We start from the raw sequence: 17790 nt of genomic DNA, 5'->3' as shown, positions 1-17790 counted from the left end.
AAACTAGATGTGTCTGGATCAATCTGCCCACCCCTACCCATAACCGATACCAAGCAACTCTGGTGCAAATCTGTGCCCGACTTTGTGAGATACCCTATTGATGGACACACGGACACTCGGACAGACAGTCAGCCAGATTGGAAGGAATTTGCCTTTTTTTAAGGCTAGATCCTCAGGGAGGTAATTCCAGCTATTTGTTGGATAGTAACTAAATCCTGCTTTCCCATGTTTCGTGTTTACTCTGGGGATAATTAACAGATTGGTCTCAGAAGATCTTAGTGTTCTAGAAGGCTTATGGAGTGGAAGCATATCTGTTAAATATTTTGGCCCTAAACCATGCAGGGATTTATAGGTTAGTAACATGATTTTAAAATCAATTCTCTGACCTACAGGAAGCCAATGTAACGATGGAAGAAACATTTTTGGGAGACCTGTAAGGAGACCATTGCAGTAATCAAGCTTAAAAGTGATAAAAGCATGTACGAGTTTTTGTAAGTCTTCGGTGGACATGAGCCCTCTAAGTCTTACTACATTTTTAAGGTGATAATATGCAGATTTTGTAACTGATTTGATATGTCGAAATGTAAATCTGAATCCATGATAACCCCTAGATTTCTGGCTTTGATTGAGGTTTTCCGGAACAGAGAGTGAAGGTGTTGTGTCACTTTAAGCCTTTCCGTTTTAGCACCAAATACAATTATCTCGGTTTTGTCCTCATTTAGTTTGAAGGATATTTCGGCACATCCAGTCCTTGACTTGCTCAATGCACTGGCACAGCAGATCTATGGGCCGATAGTCATTTGGTGATAGCGATACATAGATCTCCGTGTCATCAGCATAGCAATGATGGTCAATACAAGTGATACCTGACGGACCGGATCATAAGTATGGCGCGATGCATGCATGCCACTTTGATGATAACTCAGAAGGACATTGTGGTTTGAACAGCAAGTGTGGACAGCAACCCTCCCATGTGTGGAAATCACTTTATGATGACATACATATGGTACTTTATTTATGATTTCTTTTTCCAATGCGTCAAGTGATCATTAATGGAAATTGCGTTATTCCCATTTCCATGTCCCCTCAATTAACATCAGATACGGATCAATGTTCTGATGGATCCCAGACAGGACACCATGATTACAGTTATTTAATGTATTCTTGTATAATGAAGAAAGAAATAGCTAATTTCTCCTGTCAGAAATGAACCAAATGTTGTCACCTGCCAGCCATCGTTTATTTCATGGGATTTCTTCCTTTATAAAGCACTGGCCTTGCCCTTTGCCTTCCTTGACTTGCCTTTTCTATAGGCCCATTAGGCCTACCTCACGCATCACTGATGATGCTAGCATTGCCAACATGCAAGCGGATGTTGCATTCCGATTGATGAGCAATTACTGGAGGGAAGTGGTGTATTCTGGGAACTTAAACATTCCAGTTCTGAGAAGGATGTTTTAAACATTATTACATTGTACAATAAATCAATTTTGTTTCCATTTTACGGATAAGTCCATGGTTAGGCCTACATAACAATTTAATCATTCTTAAAAATAATAATGTTTCACTCCAAAAAATGTTCTTATTTATGGACTAATTATTATTAAGTTAAGATAATATTAATAATAGTTAGGGTTAAAATCAATTGATGGTTGATAATACTACACTTATCCTTTGCTAGTTTCATTTTAATTACATGAAAATGTAATGAGTGTGTTATTGCCACCATACTGAGAAGATATGGTGCAAATCGGTGCCCAATTTAGAGAGATGCTTTCAATGGACGCACAGACACATGGTCAGACAGTCAGGGAGACAGAAAGACAGAAAGATGGAGACACAGTAGCTCAGGGGTGTTATTAATACCTTGTACAGTCTACCTAACTGGTCTTTAGCCTGCACCTGACGAGAGAGTTTGATAAAGTTTGCCTTTTTTTAATGGCTAAAGAAGTGATACCTGATGAAACTGGTTGACTTGAATGCCCAATGGCATAGGATGTATAAAATGATAGTTCAATTAATTGATGCAATTGAGAATGAGATTGTGCTCTAAACAGAAAGCAACTGCCATCAAGTTCTGTGATTAAACTCCATTCTTGCTATCACTATATCCATGCCATTAAAATGAGCTAAGACTCAATGTCCACAAGTTCAGTCAATTCAAGTTATTGTCAAATGAACAACGGAAAGCGTACTTCTCCTGACAGAAATGAAGCAATTGGTGTCACCTGACATCATTAGTTTATTTCATGTACGTCCTTATGTTTGACTGGCGCTATATCACTAAACTTGCCTTGTTTACCTGTGGCATATAAGCTTTAGCATCCTAATGAATTTTGATTCAGCGAGCAACTAAAGCTAGTTTGCGTTAACACTATTTCTCAATGAGCCGTGGTTAGCTGATTAGACATTTCTAGTTGTATTGAGCCATTACATACATAGCACACGGTGAGTAAGCTAGTAACTGTTATTGTCCTTGTTTGGAATTATTTTCCACAAAGCTGTACATCACAAACAGACACCAGCAATGCATTTTACACACATCCTCACACCACAATAACAGAGAGCAACACTATGTCACAAGGATAACTAACAATACACCTTACAGACATCGTCACGCAATAATACCAGGAGCTGTCAGACTGACTACACACTGAGTTCCGACGGAACGGAATGCCACCTGAACCTGGGATGCTGCATTCGGATTGGTCGAGCCCTTGCAGGAAAGGGGAAAGTTGCCTCTTCTGAGAAATGAGGACCAGTTCTGAGGTATGTATCGCTAATCTACCTCATACATCACTTCATTGTTACTCATTTTGGAAGATTATTTTTTTTGTTATTATTTTACAATACAAACTCATAAAAGCATATGACCAGATCATGACTTTACATCAAATCATTTGTAAATTGTAGGTCTAACATAGCAACATACATATAAAAACATACTTTTTATATTTGATCTCATTCATTCATACTCCTGAAATAACTATAATAGTCGCAACAATACATGTATGGTTGATTATAGTACATGCTAATAAAGAGCATACATACAACACAATTTAACAAAAATAAAGAAGATTTAAATGATGGCAATGATTGTGAAATTGCACAATCACACACGTCTCCAGGTTCCAGTCTGTTGGCATCCTTAACAGATGAGTAACAATGGAGTGGGAGGTGCATCAGGCCAGAATAATTATTGAGCTGTGAAACTCTAAGTGTGTATATAGCTTGCTATCTTGACACAGACACAATCAGAAGGCACTATCACTAGCTCTCCAAAGGAAAACCTTAGCGATCAACTCCAGGTTAGTCCATGAAAAGCTCTACTGACCTCAACAAACTCTTTCTAGATATTTGATTTTTAAGATATTACTATTATACTTTTATTATTAGAGATTATAAGATTATATGTGTGAGGCATATAAGCACATACTGCATATTGAAACATGTTGCTTGTTGACAGAAGGAAACGTTATCATGGCTTTTCATTTTTTTCTGTCCTGTTCGTCTAAACAGGACTAAGATGGCCCTGAATAATCTGTTCGTGCTGGTTTCCATGGTAATCGTGTGCCTGGCACCTGGCATCCATGGGACTGCACACCTGTCGTTTGCCGACAGTTCTGAGGTAAGGTGAAGTGTGGACGCGGGTAATTATATACAGTACTCTATACAGTAAACTGTCATTAGAGCAGGCTTAATGTCATTTTCCAGTTTTTGATTAACGAATATTGGTCAAATTTTTAATTCTCTCTCTCTCTCTCTCTCTCTCTCTCTCTCTCTCTCTCTCTCTCTCTCTCTCTCTCTCTCTTACTCTCTCTCTCTCTCTCTCTCTCTCTCTCTCTCTCTCTCTCTCTCTCTCTCTCTCTCTCTCTCTCTCTCTCTCTCTCTCTCTCTCTCTCTCACTCTCTCTCTCTCTGATTTTTTTTTTTTCTCTCTCTCTATGCATTTAGCTCATTGATTTTTTTCACATTTTTCACAATATCTTTCACATGAACATACCCTTATAGACTTTGTTCCACTACAGCAAATTATATAAAATAGTTCACTCTCAGGGAAACTTGGGCCTAACACATTCAGCCAGTTTGAACAGAAGAACACACCAGAATAGGCCTGTTTAGTGAGCAGGATTTGATGCCGCATTCCTACACTTATAAAATGCAATTTAATGTGGAAGTAATCCAAGTATTCAGAAAACAATACTCAGATTGAGTGATGAAACGGAATACGTTACATATTAAAATTTTGGGCATGTATTCTGTATTCTGTAACTGGGTAGGCTACATTTTAAAAGTAACCTTCCCAACACTGGTAGCAGGGCACCAGAGAGTGGACTCAATTCTACAACATCTACCCGTTGAAAAAACAAACAAACCACACTAATGAATGCAACTCGTTGTCTCCGATACTCGGCCCGTGAAGTTCCGTGTAGGAAATATTATTAACAACCTGAACAATGTTTCCAGCAGCAGGTCAACATCACGCGGGCCGGTTGTGGTGTGACTAGGGTCTGCGTGGATCAAGTGATGAACTGCACCTCATCGATGGAAGGCAGCTGTCTCTTTGCCTCCCTAGACGTGACGTCCACGACAGCTCCCAACGGTAGCGTCCTGGACATCACGATGCAGGGCACAGCAATGGCAAACGAGTTCATAGCGATTGGACTCAGACCAACTACGGTAGGGCCTTCATATAACAGCTTCTTTTTTTTTCATAGGGGTGACATTTCCAGTTATACAAGTCAAACAATTGTTGTTGTTGTCGCACGCACATAAACGCACACAAACACACACATGCGCGCGCACAGACACACAAAGGAACGAGTAGGCTACAAGGAAATGAAACGGATGCCAAAAGCAGACAAAAAATTTGCAAGACAAGAAAAAGGACGGCTTTCAGTATCGCTTGGCAAGCAACGCTGAAAGCCGGCCTTTGTCTCCACTGTGAAATAATTGCTTTGAAACCTACCAACAGTCAGTGACGCTCCAATGCTTTAGTAACTTCTGCTTTAAAAAGTTCAATCATGGTTATAATGTCCCCCCTTCTCACACTTTAGGGAACCACCTTGGTCTTTTTCTGTGGCCGGGTGAATGACACAGTATTCCGGTTCTTCACCAGAAATCTGAGCAGCAGCATGCTCGTACCATCAGAGACGGTGAGACCTGGCCGTTCACATGTTCACTATCTTTTTGCTTTGTTTTACTGCGCTCACTAAAGCTGTGTATGTTGTTTTATCACTGGATACTTTTCCCCGGTGTCAAGTGGATGAAAAGCATCTGATGCTCGGCGCACTTAAACGAAGGGCAATTGTTTAATGATAGTGACTTGACTCCCATATACAGATAACAAAGCAAATCCTGGGCAACATTACGGGCAATTTGCTCCAGTGTCAGTTCACCGTCCCGAGAGTCAACCCCACCCAGGCGAGATCAGCTGACAACACCTTTTCTGTCGATCTCACCAGAGGAGCGCTAGGACCCTGTAAGTAGGCTTGCAACTGACCACACAGTCTCCTAGTGTTTTTACAGGGACATTAACATGCTTTTTTTTGCAGCTGGGCCAACAGGACCCTTTAGTCCCTCGAGGTCGACAGGGCCTCTCAACCTGGCCAATCCACCAAGCACCGTTTCGACTACAGCGGCTCCAACCACCACAGCGGCTCCAACCACCACAGCGGCTCCAACCACCACAGTGCGTATTTGGGCATGTATTCTGTATTCTGTAACTGGGTAGGCTACATTTTAAAAGTAACCTTCCCAACACTGGTAGCAGGGCACCAGAGAGTGGACTCAATTCTACAACATCTACCCGTTGAAAAAACAAACAAACCACACTAATGAATGCAACTCGTTGTCTCCGATACTCGGCCCGTGAAGTTCCGTGTAGGAAATATTATTTACAACCTGAACAATGTTTCCAGCAGCAGGTCAACATCACGCGGGCCGGTTGTGGTGTGACTAGGGTCTGCGTGGATCAAGTGATGAACTGCACCTCATCGATGGAAGGCAGCTGTCTCTTTGCCTCCCTAGAGGTGACCTCCACGACACCTCCCAACGGTAGCGTCCTGAACATCACGATGCAGGGCACAGCAATGGCAAACGAGTTCATAGCTATTGCACTCAGACCAAATACGGTAGGGCCTTCATATAACAGTTTTTTTTTTTTTCATAGGGGTGACATTTCCAGTTATACAAGTCAAACAATTGTTGTTGTTGTCGCACGCACAGAAACGCACACAAACACACAAATGCGTGCGCACAGACACACAATCAGTATCGGTTGGCAAGCAACGCTGAAAGCCGGCCTTTGTCTCCACTGTGAAATAATTGCTTTGAAACCTACCAACAGTCAGTGACGCTCCAATCCTTTAGTAACTTCTGCTTCAAAAAGTTCAATCATGGTTATAATGTCCCCCCTTCTCACACTTTAGGGAACCCCCTTTGTCTTTTTCTGTGGCCGGGTGAATGCAACAGTATTCCGGTTCTTCACCAGAGATCTGAACGGCAGCATGCTCGTACCATCAGAGACGGTGAGACCTGGCCGTTCACATGTTCACTATCTTTTTGCTTTGTTTTACTGCGCTCACTAAAGCTGTGTATGTTGTTTTATCACTGGATACTTTTCCCCGGTGTCAAGTTGATGAATAGCATCTGATGCTCGGCGCACTTAAATGAAGGGCAATTGTTTAATGATAGTGACTTGACTCCCATATACAGCGAACAAAGCAAATCCTGGGCAACATTACGGGCAATTTGCTCCAGTGTCAGTTCACCGTCCCGAACGTCAACGCCACCCAGGCGAGATCAGCTGACAACACCTTTTCTGTCGATCTCGCCAGAGGAGCGCTAGGACCCTGTAAGTAGGCTTGCAACTGACCACACAGTCTCCTAGTGTTTTTACAGGGACATTAACATGCTTTTTTTTGCAGCTGGGCCAACAGGACCCTTTAGTCCCTCGAGGTCGACAGGGCCTCTCAACCTGGCCAATCCACCAAGCACCGTTTCGACTACAGCGGCTCCAACCACCAGCTCTGGTCCCCTCTCCTTCATACCATCAGGTGAGACACAAAGACAACGAAAGATGGTCCAGGAAGTACCATTGCATTTCCTGAGATTAGTTTGAAAATGGCTGAATTAAGAGTAAGATTGGCTGAATAAGAGTATCAATGCGTCTCCCCCCCAACAGCTTCTCTGCTCTTATGGAGCGTCCTGGCCTTGCCGGCGCTGCTGAGAATGTGACTTCTGAGCAAGTGACGACGAGGGGAACACCATGAAGTCGTGTGTGGCTCTCAATAGTCACACACATCGTCTGCTTCCATCGGACAGGATTCAGATCGCAGCAGTAATGTTTTAAGCAAATTAACAGCCGACAAGCAACGGTGGTTGGTTTTTGATTTTTTTTGTGCTGTCGTTAATTTTTCAGTTTTTTCCTCCTACGGGGGTAACTATATTTAACCCCATGAGAACCGGGAGCCGGGTCTTGTGCTTCACGGGTCACCTCTGGCTCATCCCTCACTCGCATAACAAGCGCTCTCCATTCCATGACTGTGACAATGAAAACAATTGCATAACAATGATGCCCTTTCAGCAGGACCTCAATGCTGACTAAACTGTTGAAGTTACACTATGAAATAAACATTTACCCGTCTCGCTGGATTTCGGAGTTCATTTGAAATTGCAAGCTATTAGCTATAATGTGTCTCCTCTTGTTCCCAATGTAAACTAAAGCTAAAGACCAACAGTTAATAGAACGAGTGAAGGATCCCACTTGAAAACGTCAAGTTAAAAGGAATTTATAATTTGTTTTTGAAAAACGGTGCTCCGAGATTTCAAATATTTTAGTTTAGAGATTTGGGCCAAATGTGCGAAGAGAATAGTGACTACGTCTGAGCCAAACTTAGATTTAACACCGGTCCCGGAACATTTCTGACAAACCAAAATATATTGGATCACGTTTACTACTTATGAAAGGCATCGCAGTTTATTTCAACCAAAAGATAAACCAAGTGTTTTCTTTAATGCACACCTCAGGATTCATTTCCATACACAAAAAATAGTCATTAACGAAAGAAAACTCAAATTTTAATATTTATTCTATTAGAGTTCAACTAAGACTGAGTAGTATAAAAAACAGTGACATGAATACACAGAACACACAAAGACAAGTTTACTTAGGATCCAAACAAAGAAAATAACAAAAACATGTTCAAAATGCTCCATTTCCTCAAGCCGAGTTGCATTCATGCCCTGAAATACAAACCGGTGAACTGGGGTGCCATGAGGATGGGACCGTCCCGATTGCACTGAGAGGGAGACAACAAAATGCCACAGTACAAACACACACACACACACACACACACACACACACACACACCTAAGAAACCTATGGCTAGCTTACTCCTATTATTAGGTAGACACTGGACAACGGTCAATCAAAAATCAGTAAAAGTAGCAACGAATCAAACCCAAGGCGTGTCTGGGATATCGACACAACATTGCAGTGTGAACGTGGAGGGAGGTGGGTGGGTGTGTGTATGTGGAGGGGGGGGGGGGGGTACACCATGCATTATCCTATGCATTTTTGTAGCCGTAATTAAAACTGTCCCAAGTTTCTTTCCGCTCGCGTGCCACGCCGCCGTCGCGTCTTAGGAGTCGTCTTCGCCGTTGGCGCTGTCGTCATCGTCCACGTGCTCCCCTTCCTCTTCCTCCTCCTCGTCCTCTTCCTCTTCACGCCCTTGGCTCTTCACCTGGAGGAGAGAGCTGGTTTAAGGTTGTTCAGGGTGCGGCCAGGACGACGCACGCCTGCATGTCGTGTGTGTGACAGACACACAGAAGGGCCTTTTGGGTACAACTACGGTTCTAGTAAACGTAATAAATAGTATAATTCGAGGGAGAACGACGACGTTGTTCATCAATTTGATTCCTCGAGACGGTTGAACCTGTGCTTGCACTCTGCACTCTCATCATCATCATCATCATCATCATCATTCAGTCGACCTCACCTCCTCTTCCTCCTCCTCCTCCAGCAGGTCGGCCTCGTCTTCGTCGTCGTCGTCCGAGTCGTTCGTGTCCTGGCACTCCCGGTCCCGCTTGAGGCTCTCCTGCTTCTTGGTGCTGGGGTGGGGGGGCGAGGCCACCTCCCCGGGCTCCGCCATGGCACTCTTTGAGTCTGCGCAACGAGAACAGACGACCGGGAGAGATGGAACCATGAACATCCATTTCATAAAAGAAAGGCATTTCTCAAACGAAACATATCAAAGTAGAGAGAAGGAGGCCGACAATAGTTTTTAATGAAGGCCCCAGATCCGGTAAGGGGGACAACAACTATAGTGGTTTCATTGAATAACTCAATTAATCTTTACATTTCCTCAAGGCTTGAACTATGTGACCCTAGTTCTTCAGTGTTATGTTCAAGCTTGTTTTTCCAGTCAAGAGTGCACCTCAGGCCTTCAAGTTTAGAGGAAGAACCTGGCTGATGTACCGATGGTGTGACCGATTTAAGAGGACTATCAGGAAACATCTGTACCAAGTTGGAACGCTATATCACAACAACATTGAATGAACAATGGCTTGGGAATTCTGCCAAGTCTATCAGTGAGACAATCAATGAGTCAACATAGCAAAAGGTGCCATGGTGATGAAAAGGTGTTTGATGGACTAGATTAAATTGATCTTTTTGATTTAACATCAAGGCATCGCCACGACGTAAACCAAGTGACACGCTAGCATCCGATCCCCCCTCCGGCCAGCAGGGGGCAGCAGAGCCCCGCATGGGCGCTCAGAACAGGCTTACCCGACTTCTTGCAGTGGTCCTTCTCCATGCGCTCCAAGCTCTCCAACAGGTAGTCCACCTTGTGTTTGATTTGGCTCAACTCCCGCTTGATCGTCTGGAGCTCGTCCATTTTCACTGGGAGGGGAAGAAAAGAAGCCTGCTATTAGGATGATACGGTAAAACAATCATAACATTAAAAATATTGGTAAAGTCATAGTAGTAACGACGCAAGATGATGACAAAAGAGGATTTTTCTTGGAATACGAATCAATAACTTTTTAATCAATAAAACATCCGATCTACGGACAGAACCTATCCTCCATCAACATGGGGTTTGTCTCCACGTTCGAGACCGAAGGAATAGCCCCACACTTCTGGATCTCCCAATGAGTTTGGTATGGGTCAGATGCTGGCTCTTGTTTGTCCTGCATGCTTTATGTATTTTATGGCTTAAACTATTGAATAATATTGTATTTGCGGGAGCCTATCGTTAGATCTGGCCAAGGACTGCAGATGGAAACTAGCCTTCTGGCCCCGTCCCCACGGAGACGATGTTTTGGTGAAACCGCCCAAGTCTTGTGCGTTCCGGCCGACCGTCCAGACGGAGCCGGTGCCCGAAACCGCACATTTCTGAAACCATGTCCCAGGGTGGTTTCAAATCCATCCGGACCCATGCGGTTTCGTGTGGACGCCTGAAACGCTAACGACAACGTCATTAGCGCCCCCACCAGCTGGGCGACGTCAGAGTTGCTTTGAATTTTATTTTTGTATTCTTTTTGTGACTTTAAATACAGCCCCTTGATACATTTAATTACTAACTGTACGTTAAAAAGTATTTCTGCTCAATTTCAAAAAGGTTGAATCTCCTCGTGACTGAATGTTTGTATACAGGCTTGATTCACTTTTCTCCGTGGAGAACCAGCGCCTTGAACATTTACTACAGCGTTCCTACAGCTCGATGCGGTTTCGCAGTTACACCGTCTTTACGGAGATATTCCTGAGGCCTAAAAAATGTTTTTGTTCGGTTCCGGTTTCCAACCAACCCTGTCAATTTATGTGCGACCCAAATTATTTAACGTTTTTTTTTTAAAAATTGAGTTTTTAAATGAAAACAACCTACCTATTCGCTGCGGCTGAAAAATAAATAAAAAAAATAAAATAAATTCCCTACCTACCCATGACCTCAACTGACAACCAACAGGTACCAAACTATATATATTTTTTTTTAGGCCTGAACCGCATAAAACGAGACCGGATCGTATCGACTCCGTGTGGACGGGGCCTAGATCTGCCACGTTTCCATAAATGCTTCTGAATGTGCCCTGGGCCAGAGGGGCGTACCGAGGCTGCTGGGCGGCGGGGGGGCCACGGGGCTCGGGCCCTGGCTGGCCCGCGTGGACGACGGCCTCTGGCCGCTCTTGGACGAGGAGAAGCCGGTCTTGGTGCGCCGGCTGCCCCCCCCGCTGCTGACGCTGACCCGGGGCCGCTTGGACGGGATGACGGCCCGCGAGAGGGGGGGCGGGGGCGGCGGGGGCACACGGGACGGGTACGAGTACACCCTGGTGGAGGGGGATCACACACACACACACACACACACACATCCATTAAGGGAGTGAGCATTGGGCGTGGCCCCATTTCTGTAAAATAGTTTATAGTTCAAGGTAAACGTCCCTTATGGCACGGTAGCAAGGACACAAAATACCAATTCAAAAGTATTCTTCAGTGATCATTCTGCTTGCTTAACTAAGCTTTGGCCAGTCAGTTGACCAGTATGACTTACTGCCCATTAAAGAATAACGAAGGCCTCAATGCAGAGGCGGTAGTACAATCGTCTCTAAACTAGAGTGGGCACTTCCTTTTACGAAGGAAGTCCGTGCCCGAGCCCGAGGGAAGACGCGTCGCGCTGCAGCCCACCTGTCGTAGTAGTCCCTCTGGAAGTCGTAGTCGAGGTCAAATGAAGAGCTGCTGCACGGAAGGAAAGGGAACACGGTTTGTTGTTGTTGTGACACATTAAACATGTCTCACGGCATTTTCTTTGGGCTTTTTTCTTCTGCAATGCATGACCAATCACCCAGCTGCCATAGTTCTGTTACAGTTCAAAGTGCAGGCGGTGTCCAAAGATCAGCGGAAACGTATTCCACCGGCGCCATGGCGCGGACTGACCTGTACATGTCTCCCGCTGAGCGCTTGGTGGTCTTTGACCGGTGAGGCTTCGGCTCTCCGGCCAGGTTGATGTCTAAACGCCCCAAACAAGAAAACAGTCACCCCATGTGCCACTAGAGAACCTCCTTCTTGAAACCACCATTTGTTGCCGGTCATTAGGAACGCCACAAACAAAACATTCTTTGCATCAGCTTATCGGTAGACCACAAAGTGTGCTCAAAACTCACCACTCAGAGTTCCACTAGACTCTGCATAGCCTCCCCCTCCTATTTATTGTATGTTGTACGTCCGGGAACTTAATGCATGCACTTATTGTATGTCGTATTTAGTTATAGTACTTAGTTGTGTAGCATCTTAACCTAGCCATCTCTGTTGTATACAAGGAATGGGTTAACGATGTATCGTTTCACTTTCTTACGACAAATGTACTTATTGTAAGTGGCTTCGGATCCAAGCGTCTGATAAACGCCCTGAATGTAAACGCACTGCGTGGCGTAGACTCACCCAGGACCTGTCCCACGATCATGCGTCCGTCCTCGCTGCCCACGGCGTTGCGGGCGTTCCTCTCGTTGGCGTACTGGACGAAGGCGAAGCCCTTGTGCACCGAGCAGCCCACGATCTTGCCGTACTTGGCGAAGATGGCCTCCACGTCGGCCTTGGTGACCAGCAGCGTGTTCAGGTTGCCGATGAAGACGCGGGAGTTGATGGAGCGCGGGTCGTTCTTGTTGGTGACGTTGCTGGCCATCAGCGCCGAGGTGGTGGGCGAGCGGCTGGAGCCGCACACAGGTACAGGAAGAGACGCACACAGGTACAGGAAGAGACGCACACAGGTACAGGAAGAGACGCACACAGGTACAGGAAGAGACGCACACAGGTACAGGAAGAGACGCACACAGGTACAGGAAGAGACGCACACAGGTACAGGAAGAGACGCACACAGGTACAGGAAGAGACGCACACAGGTACAGGAAGAGACGCACACAGGTACAGGAAGAGACGCACACAGGTACAGGAAGAGACGCACACAGGTACAGGAAGCGACGCACACAGGTACAGGAAGCGACGCACACAGGTACAGGAAGAGACGCACACAGGTACAGGAAGAGACGCACACAGGTACAGGAAGCGACGCACAAGACACAACAGGGGGAAGAGAGACACAACAGGGGGAAGAGAGAGACGCAACAGAGGGAAGAGAGAGACACAACAGAGGGAAGAGAGAGACGCAACAGGGGGAAGAGAGAGACGCAACAGGGGGAAGAGAGAGACGCAACAGGGGGAAGAGAGAGACAACAGGGGGGAGAGAGAGAGAGACGCAACAGGGGGAAGAGAGAGACGCAACAGGGGGAAGAGAGAGACAACAGGGGGGAGAGAGACGCAACAGGGGGAAGAGAGACGCAACAGGGGGAAGAGAGAGACGCAACAGGGGGAAGAGAGAGACACAACAGAGGGAAGAGAGACGCAACAGGGGGAAGAGAGACGCAACAGGGGGAAGAGAGAGACAACAGGGGGGAGAGAGAGACAACAGGGGGGAGAGAGAGACAACAGGGGGGAGAGAGAGAGAGACAACAGGGGGAAGAGAGAGACGCATCTTCAATATGGATGAGGGCATCATGACTCATGTTTGAAACAGCCACAAGCATGTTTACAACAGAATTAAAGTGTGCTAGCAGGTTTGCATCGCTGAGCCCAGTAGACTGGCGATGCCCAATGTATTGAAGCATTTAAACCAGGGTTTGAAGTCATTGAATCAATTTGATGGGAGAACTACAGAGGCAGCATCGTGTATTTAAAAATCAGCCAGGTCTTACATCCACCAAGGCTAGAACATGCAACTCAAACCTTTTCTAAAGAATTCAATACCTTGTTTATTCTGGAAAAAGAGAACAAGTTAAAACACAAATCCTGCCCCAGGATATTAAATAGTTATGGTCAAACCTTAATAATAAAAAAAAAACTTCCAAGCCCCAAAAAAAGGAGATTGTCCCATTTATGCTTTCATGTGATGCGTTGGTGATTATACATGACCACTGAGGCCAAAGGTGTCATGGAGGAAGGGACTGTCTGGACTCCAGTATCGTGAAATACTCCACCAGGACCACTGCCCTGGTGCTGAACAGAACCCATGGCCAGAAAGTGTGTGCTGGTTGGTTAAACCGCTACAATACAGCCTCCCTATGGCTTCTGTTGCTTACTAAATCTCCTAGGAGACAAACGGGTTCCGTCCAATAATATAAAATACTAACTAGTCAAAAAACATTCAACAGTTGGACAGCCATTGAACAGACAGCAGCGCTGTGACATCACACTCACTCCATAGTGTCCGTTGGGTGGTCCGCCGTCGTGTCCGTCTGTCCGGCTGTGAGGGGGTCACAGTGCTGGGGCCCTCTGCAATAACCGGCCGCGCCCTCTCAAGAGTTGAGCTTCACCCGTCCTTCACACTGAGGCAACAAGAAGACACGGCTCCAGTCAGGCGTTTACAGGGTCAACAGGGTCCACCCAGGCTTACCTGAGCCACGGGGATATGCACCTACAGGTCTCAGCGATGGGGTGTAACAGAAGTCCCCCATGGGGCTGAGATGTAGCTGCATCCCATAATACGCTAACGTTTACAGCGTGCATTTAGGTCACTTTTATATCTTCATTGACACATTTTCACATCTTTAGAAATTAATACAGTAAACATTCATCAAGTTGCTTGGAATACGCAATAATGACCAAGTTCGCATGTCTTGGACAGAACACCTTTTGTAATGATCTGCATCTATACACACATTTCTGAAGCAAAAAGCTTATTAGTCGTTTTTTACTAATCCAAATGGTCCCTAATTTTGTTTGTTGCATAAACAAGTATTTGGAAGTTTAGCATAATGTTACATTAATTTCCAACATTTAAAAAAAGCATTGTTTGGCCATGTACTACCAATGCTTTAACAATAAATAAATGTATTTGCCTTAGTATGAGGCATGTCTGGTACAATGGTGATAGACCAATCCATGGTTCCATAATTAAACGTCACTATTCATTAAGAGCTTCAGAAAACCAGTCATTAACATTATCAAAACCATGACGGCAGGTGAAAGGTGTTAATCATGAAGTGTAACACAATATATTAGAATATATCAAATATTTAGAATGAAAGCTACCATAGTAAAACAATGCACTCCCAACAATGATGGAAGGGTTGCACAAATGTTCTGAATAATACTTTAGCATCCGGATTCATCCACGTTTGATAAGGTTTTTCAAAGAGATTCATCCATATTAGACCTTAATTGGGTAAAATCAGTAAGAAAGCTGAGGACTTTTCTCCTGAGGCTAAATTAGCGGTTGTCACTCTTTTTAAACTTTATAATAATTAGAATTGTTTTACAATGTATTCATCTAAAAGGATCCCATTGAAACTAGTGTACAATCGCTGTGAAGATGTATGCAGCATGGTGGAGTGGGTGGAGTTATATTTGCATGTGATTTATCAATATGAACAGGTAATTCCAAATTGAGACAATGAACCCCCATCAATTTATTGATTCTAAATTCTTGCTCAATCTACATTTTAAGCGTCTGCTTTACTTGCATATTCAATTATATAAAAAGGTCAACGCCACCAATACTTGCTAATTTTCAATATTCAAAGTTTTGGCACAACAGCAAAGATAAAACGCATGATACTTTTTCAGAATCGTACACCTTTAATTCATATTTTTGGGGGAATATGCAACAATACGGGGGGCAATCCCGGCGCAATTCCCTTAGTCTAGCATCATCAACAGCATAGCAATTAATATCTGAAATGATCTTCACACAAAAAGAGCTCACCTAATGAAATGACAGTGCTCAAAAAAGGTGCCATCGAAAAATATCTTATTTGCGCCATAAGATTATCCGCACAAGAGCTACATCTCCAGACAAACCCAGTCCGAAGGCCCCGGATCTGCCCCGGGGAGCTTGGCCAGGCCACCGACCATTTAGCGACAAACTAATAAACGTCGATTTATTTCATTGGAAAAACATCTCTCCACAATACTGACAAAGCATGCATGCGCTGATCCTACGTTTAACAACGGGGGGGGGGGGGGGGGGGGGGGTATCCGTTTAAAAAGAAACAACCAAGCCTCTACGGTAGCGGGCGGCGGGGCTCCAAAATGCACCAAAAACAATGGGCTCCAAAATCTTCTCAAAAGCTGTCATAAAATATAAACTTGAATGCTTGCAAAAGTAAAGAAAATGGCAACTGAGCAGTGTCCAAAATTTTAAAATGATCAAAACCAATGTTCATATTTTGCGCAGGATGAGGATGTCGGTGCATATAGCTATTAACCGCTAGCTGCGAGCTCGCTAACCAGCCCGCACATTGCGTTATTTCCATTTGTAAGACAAAAAGCATCGTTGAAAAAAAACAAAATCCAAAAACAAAGTAAAGGGAGGAAAAATGAAAAACGTCTGCAATCAAAATACTCACCAAGAGCTTTAAGAGTAAAATGCCTGCTTTCGGTAAAATCGTTTAAATTGTGCTAGGTCGTTCTTTAGTAACAAGAACAGCGCGACCCTCGTACTGAGTGGGAGCTAGCTTTCTTCTAGCCACGGAGCTAAGGCATCTGGCAATGGCGCAGTTTACACGGCGTGCTCGTTATCTCCCCCCAAGCGGTCCAGATAAGCGGGGTTTCCCATCCACCAATGCATCACATTCACATGGGATCGATCAGTCGTTTTTTACTCCGTATCCAAAACATGCACAGCATTCCAGATTAGTGTGAGCAGCACATTTAGCACATTATTACCACTAATCCCTTTGTGGGTTTGAATTTACTATAAAGTATAAACTACTAAACTATTTTTTGTTATTGTGTTATTTTGGTTATTGTGTTATTTTGTTTCGCTTTTTCGTTATATGAGATAATAGGCATGTTAACTTGAAAGGGTTATCGATTATCATTTACCATTCATACTCGTATAATAAACTACTGTTAATTATTTTTGCAGAGCGTACTGATACAACGTGCAGTTCGTCCTGCACAGACAGCAGCCCCGTCCCCGTGTAGGCAGTAGAGCACCGCCTGTTGACCTTACTCCACCAAACCAGCAGAGGGCAGTAAGGTATACTGGTTTAAAAATGTATCAAACCTACACTAAATGCACGGATGCAAAGCCTATTTGTCTGGACCCAAATGGCAGACAATCCCAAAGATAAAGTTTTATCTTTGGGATTATTTTTGCTTTATTGTTTTATCTTTATCATTTCTGACAATCAATCAACTAACTAACAACCGCACGTTGTAATTTATCATGGTAAGTAGTGCTATTATGTCCACATTAAGCGAAAGCTATTACGTCCATTATAATGTCATTGTTGGCTTCATTGTAATTTAATAATTTAATTACAATCGCTGCAGCGGACTGTATTATTTTTTGTATTTCCAACAATTTGCCATTTGAAGCAAGGTGCTGTGTGGTCCGTACGTGTAGTGTAGCCTGCATGTCCTATCACTGGGGCGGGGGGGGGGGGGGGGGGGGGGGGGGGGGGCTGGTAGACCTCCTCGGTATCCATCTCAAACTGTAGCGTGTAAACCTACAGTACAAGAGATCACGTGAGGCATAAAGTAGCCTAGCGGACCGTGAGAGAGTGGGCTGAGAGTACAGCAGCGCAATACCCAGTGCCCGCCATGAACCCAGTGCAATGAAACTCGCTTTTCGCGGCGCGAATCATACCTGTCCCAACAACTGTAAGTAGCCTGTGCGAAAAACCTACTTATTTACGTTTAGTTTTTTTCGGTTAAGATGATGATTTTGTTGTGTCAATCGTTCGAATGACGGGTCGAAGGGCATTAGGGGACAAGTCGAATCATTGGCTACTA

The 17790-nt window shown here is 44.4% G+C and overlaps 2 protein-coding genes across 10 annotated transcripts; one reads left to right on the top strand and one right to left on the bottom strand.

Moving 5' to 3' along the window:
- The first annotated feature begins 3157 nt into the window (after positions 1-3157).
- Positions 3158-7655, top strand: LOC132462435 (mucin-5AC-like). 6 transcript variants are annotated; one of them, XM_060057972.1, is made up of 12 exons: positions 3158-3308; positions 3520-3628; positions 4467-4679; positions 5057-5155; positions 5343-5481; positions 5555-5691; positions 5921-6133; positions 6431-6529; positions 6717-6855; positions 6929-7057; positions 7186-7280; positions 7312-7655. In XM_060057972.1, the coding sequence occupies exons 2-11, from the start codon at positions 3527-3529 to the stop codon at positions 7236-7238; spliced, it is 1323 nt and encodes a 440-aa protein (XP_059913955.1). In that variant the 5' UTR covers positions 3158-3308; positions 3520-3526; the 3' UTR covers positions 7239-7280; positions 7312-7655. The 6 variants fall into 6 exon arrangements, with proteins under 6 accessions (XP_059913955.1, XP_059913957.1, XP_059913959.1 ...); XM_060057974.1 differs by having other exon boundaries at positions 4470-4679; positions 7186-7655; XM_060057976.1 differs by having other exon boundaries at positions 5555-5673; positions 5924-6133; positions 7186-7655.
- A 419-nt stretch (positions 7656-8074) lies between these two features.
- LOC132462437 (heterogeneous nuclear ribonucleoprotein C-like) lies at positions 8075-16645 on the bottom strand. Of its 4 annotated transcripts, none has more exons than XM_060057979.1 (9): positions 16398-16645; positions 14248-14375; positions 12439-12704; positions 11935-12007; positions 11686-11733; positions 11113-11330; positions 9793-9906; positions 9002-9168; positions 8075-8746 (listed from the first exon to the last, which is right to left on the bottom strand). In XM_060057979.1, exons 2-9 carry the CDS (start codon positions 14250-14252, stop codon positions 8645-8647), a joined length of 993 nt encoding a protein of 330 aa, XP_059913962.1. In that variant the 5' UTR covers positions 14253-14375; positions 16398-16645; the 3' UTR covers positions 8075-8644. The 4 variants fall into 4 exon arrangements, with proteins under 4 accessions (XP_059913962.1, XP_059913964.1, XP_059913961.1 ...); XM_060057981.1 differs by having other exon boundaries at positions 11686-11736; positions 12439-12671; XM_060057978.1 differs by having other exon boundaries at positions 11686-11736; positions 15755-16636.
- Between the last annotated feature and the right edge of the window lie 1145 nt (positions 16646-17790).

The sequence above is a fragment of the Gadus macrocephalus genome, chromosome 8, assembly GCF_031168955.1.
Source record: "Gadus macrocephalus chromosome 8, ASM3116895v1".
Lineage (NCBI taxonomy): Eukaryota > Metazoa > Chordata > Actinopteri > Gadiformes > Gadidae > Gadus > Gadus macrocephalus.
This window is presented reverse-complemented; position numbering and strand designations above follow the sequence as displayed.

What these genes read in the sequence shown, in the direction of transcription:
- LOC132462435 (XM_060057972.1), top strand. Translation starts at nt 3,527, where the DNA reads ATGGCCCTGAATAATCTGTTCGTGCTGGTTTCCATGGTAATCGTGTGC. An exon ending in CAGCGGCTCCAACCACCACA is followed by an intron (nt 5,692 to 5,920) that starts GTGCGTATTTGG and finishes CAATGTTTCCAG; the next exon opens with CAGCAGGTCAACATCACGCG. An exon ending in CAGAGGAGCGCTAGGACCCT is followed by an intron (nt 6,856 to 6,928) that starts GTAAGTAGGCTT and finishes TTTTTTTTGCAG; the next exon opens with CTGGGCCAACAGGACCCTTT.
- LOC132462437 (XM_060057978.1), bottom strand. An exon ending in GATCGTGGGACAGGTCCTGG is followed by an intron (nt 12,008 to 12,438) that starts GTGAGTCTACGC and finishes TGGGGCGTTTAG; the next exon opens with ACATCAACCTGGCCGGAGAG. An exon ending in TCAGCGGGAGACATGTACAG is followed by an intron (nt 11,737 to 11,934) that starts GTCAGTCCGCGC and finishes CCTTCCGTGCAG; the next exon opens with CAGCTCTTCATTTGACCTCG.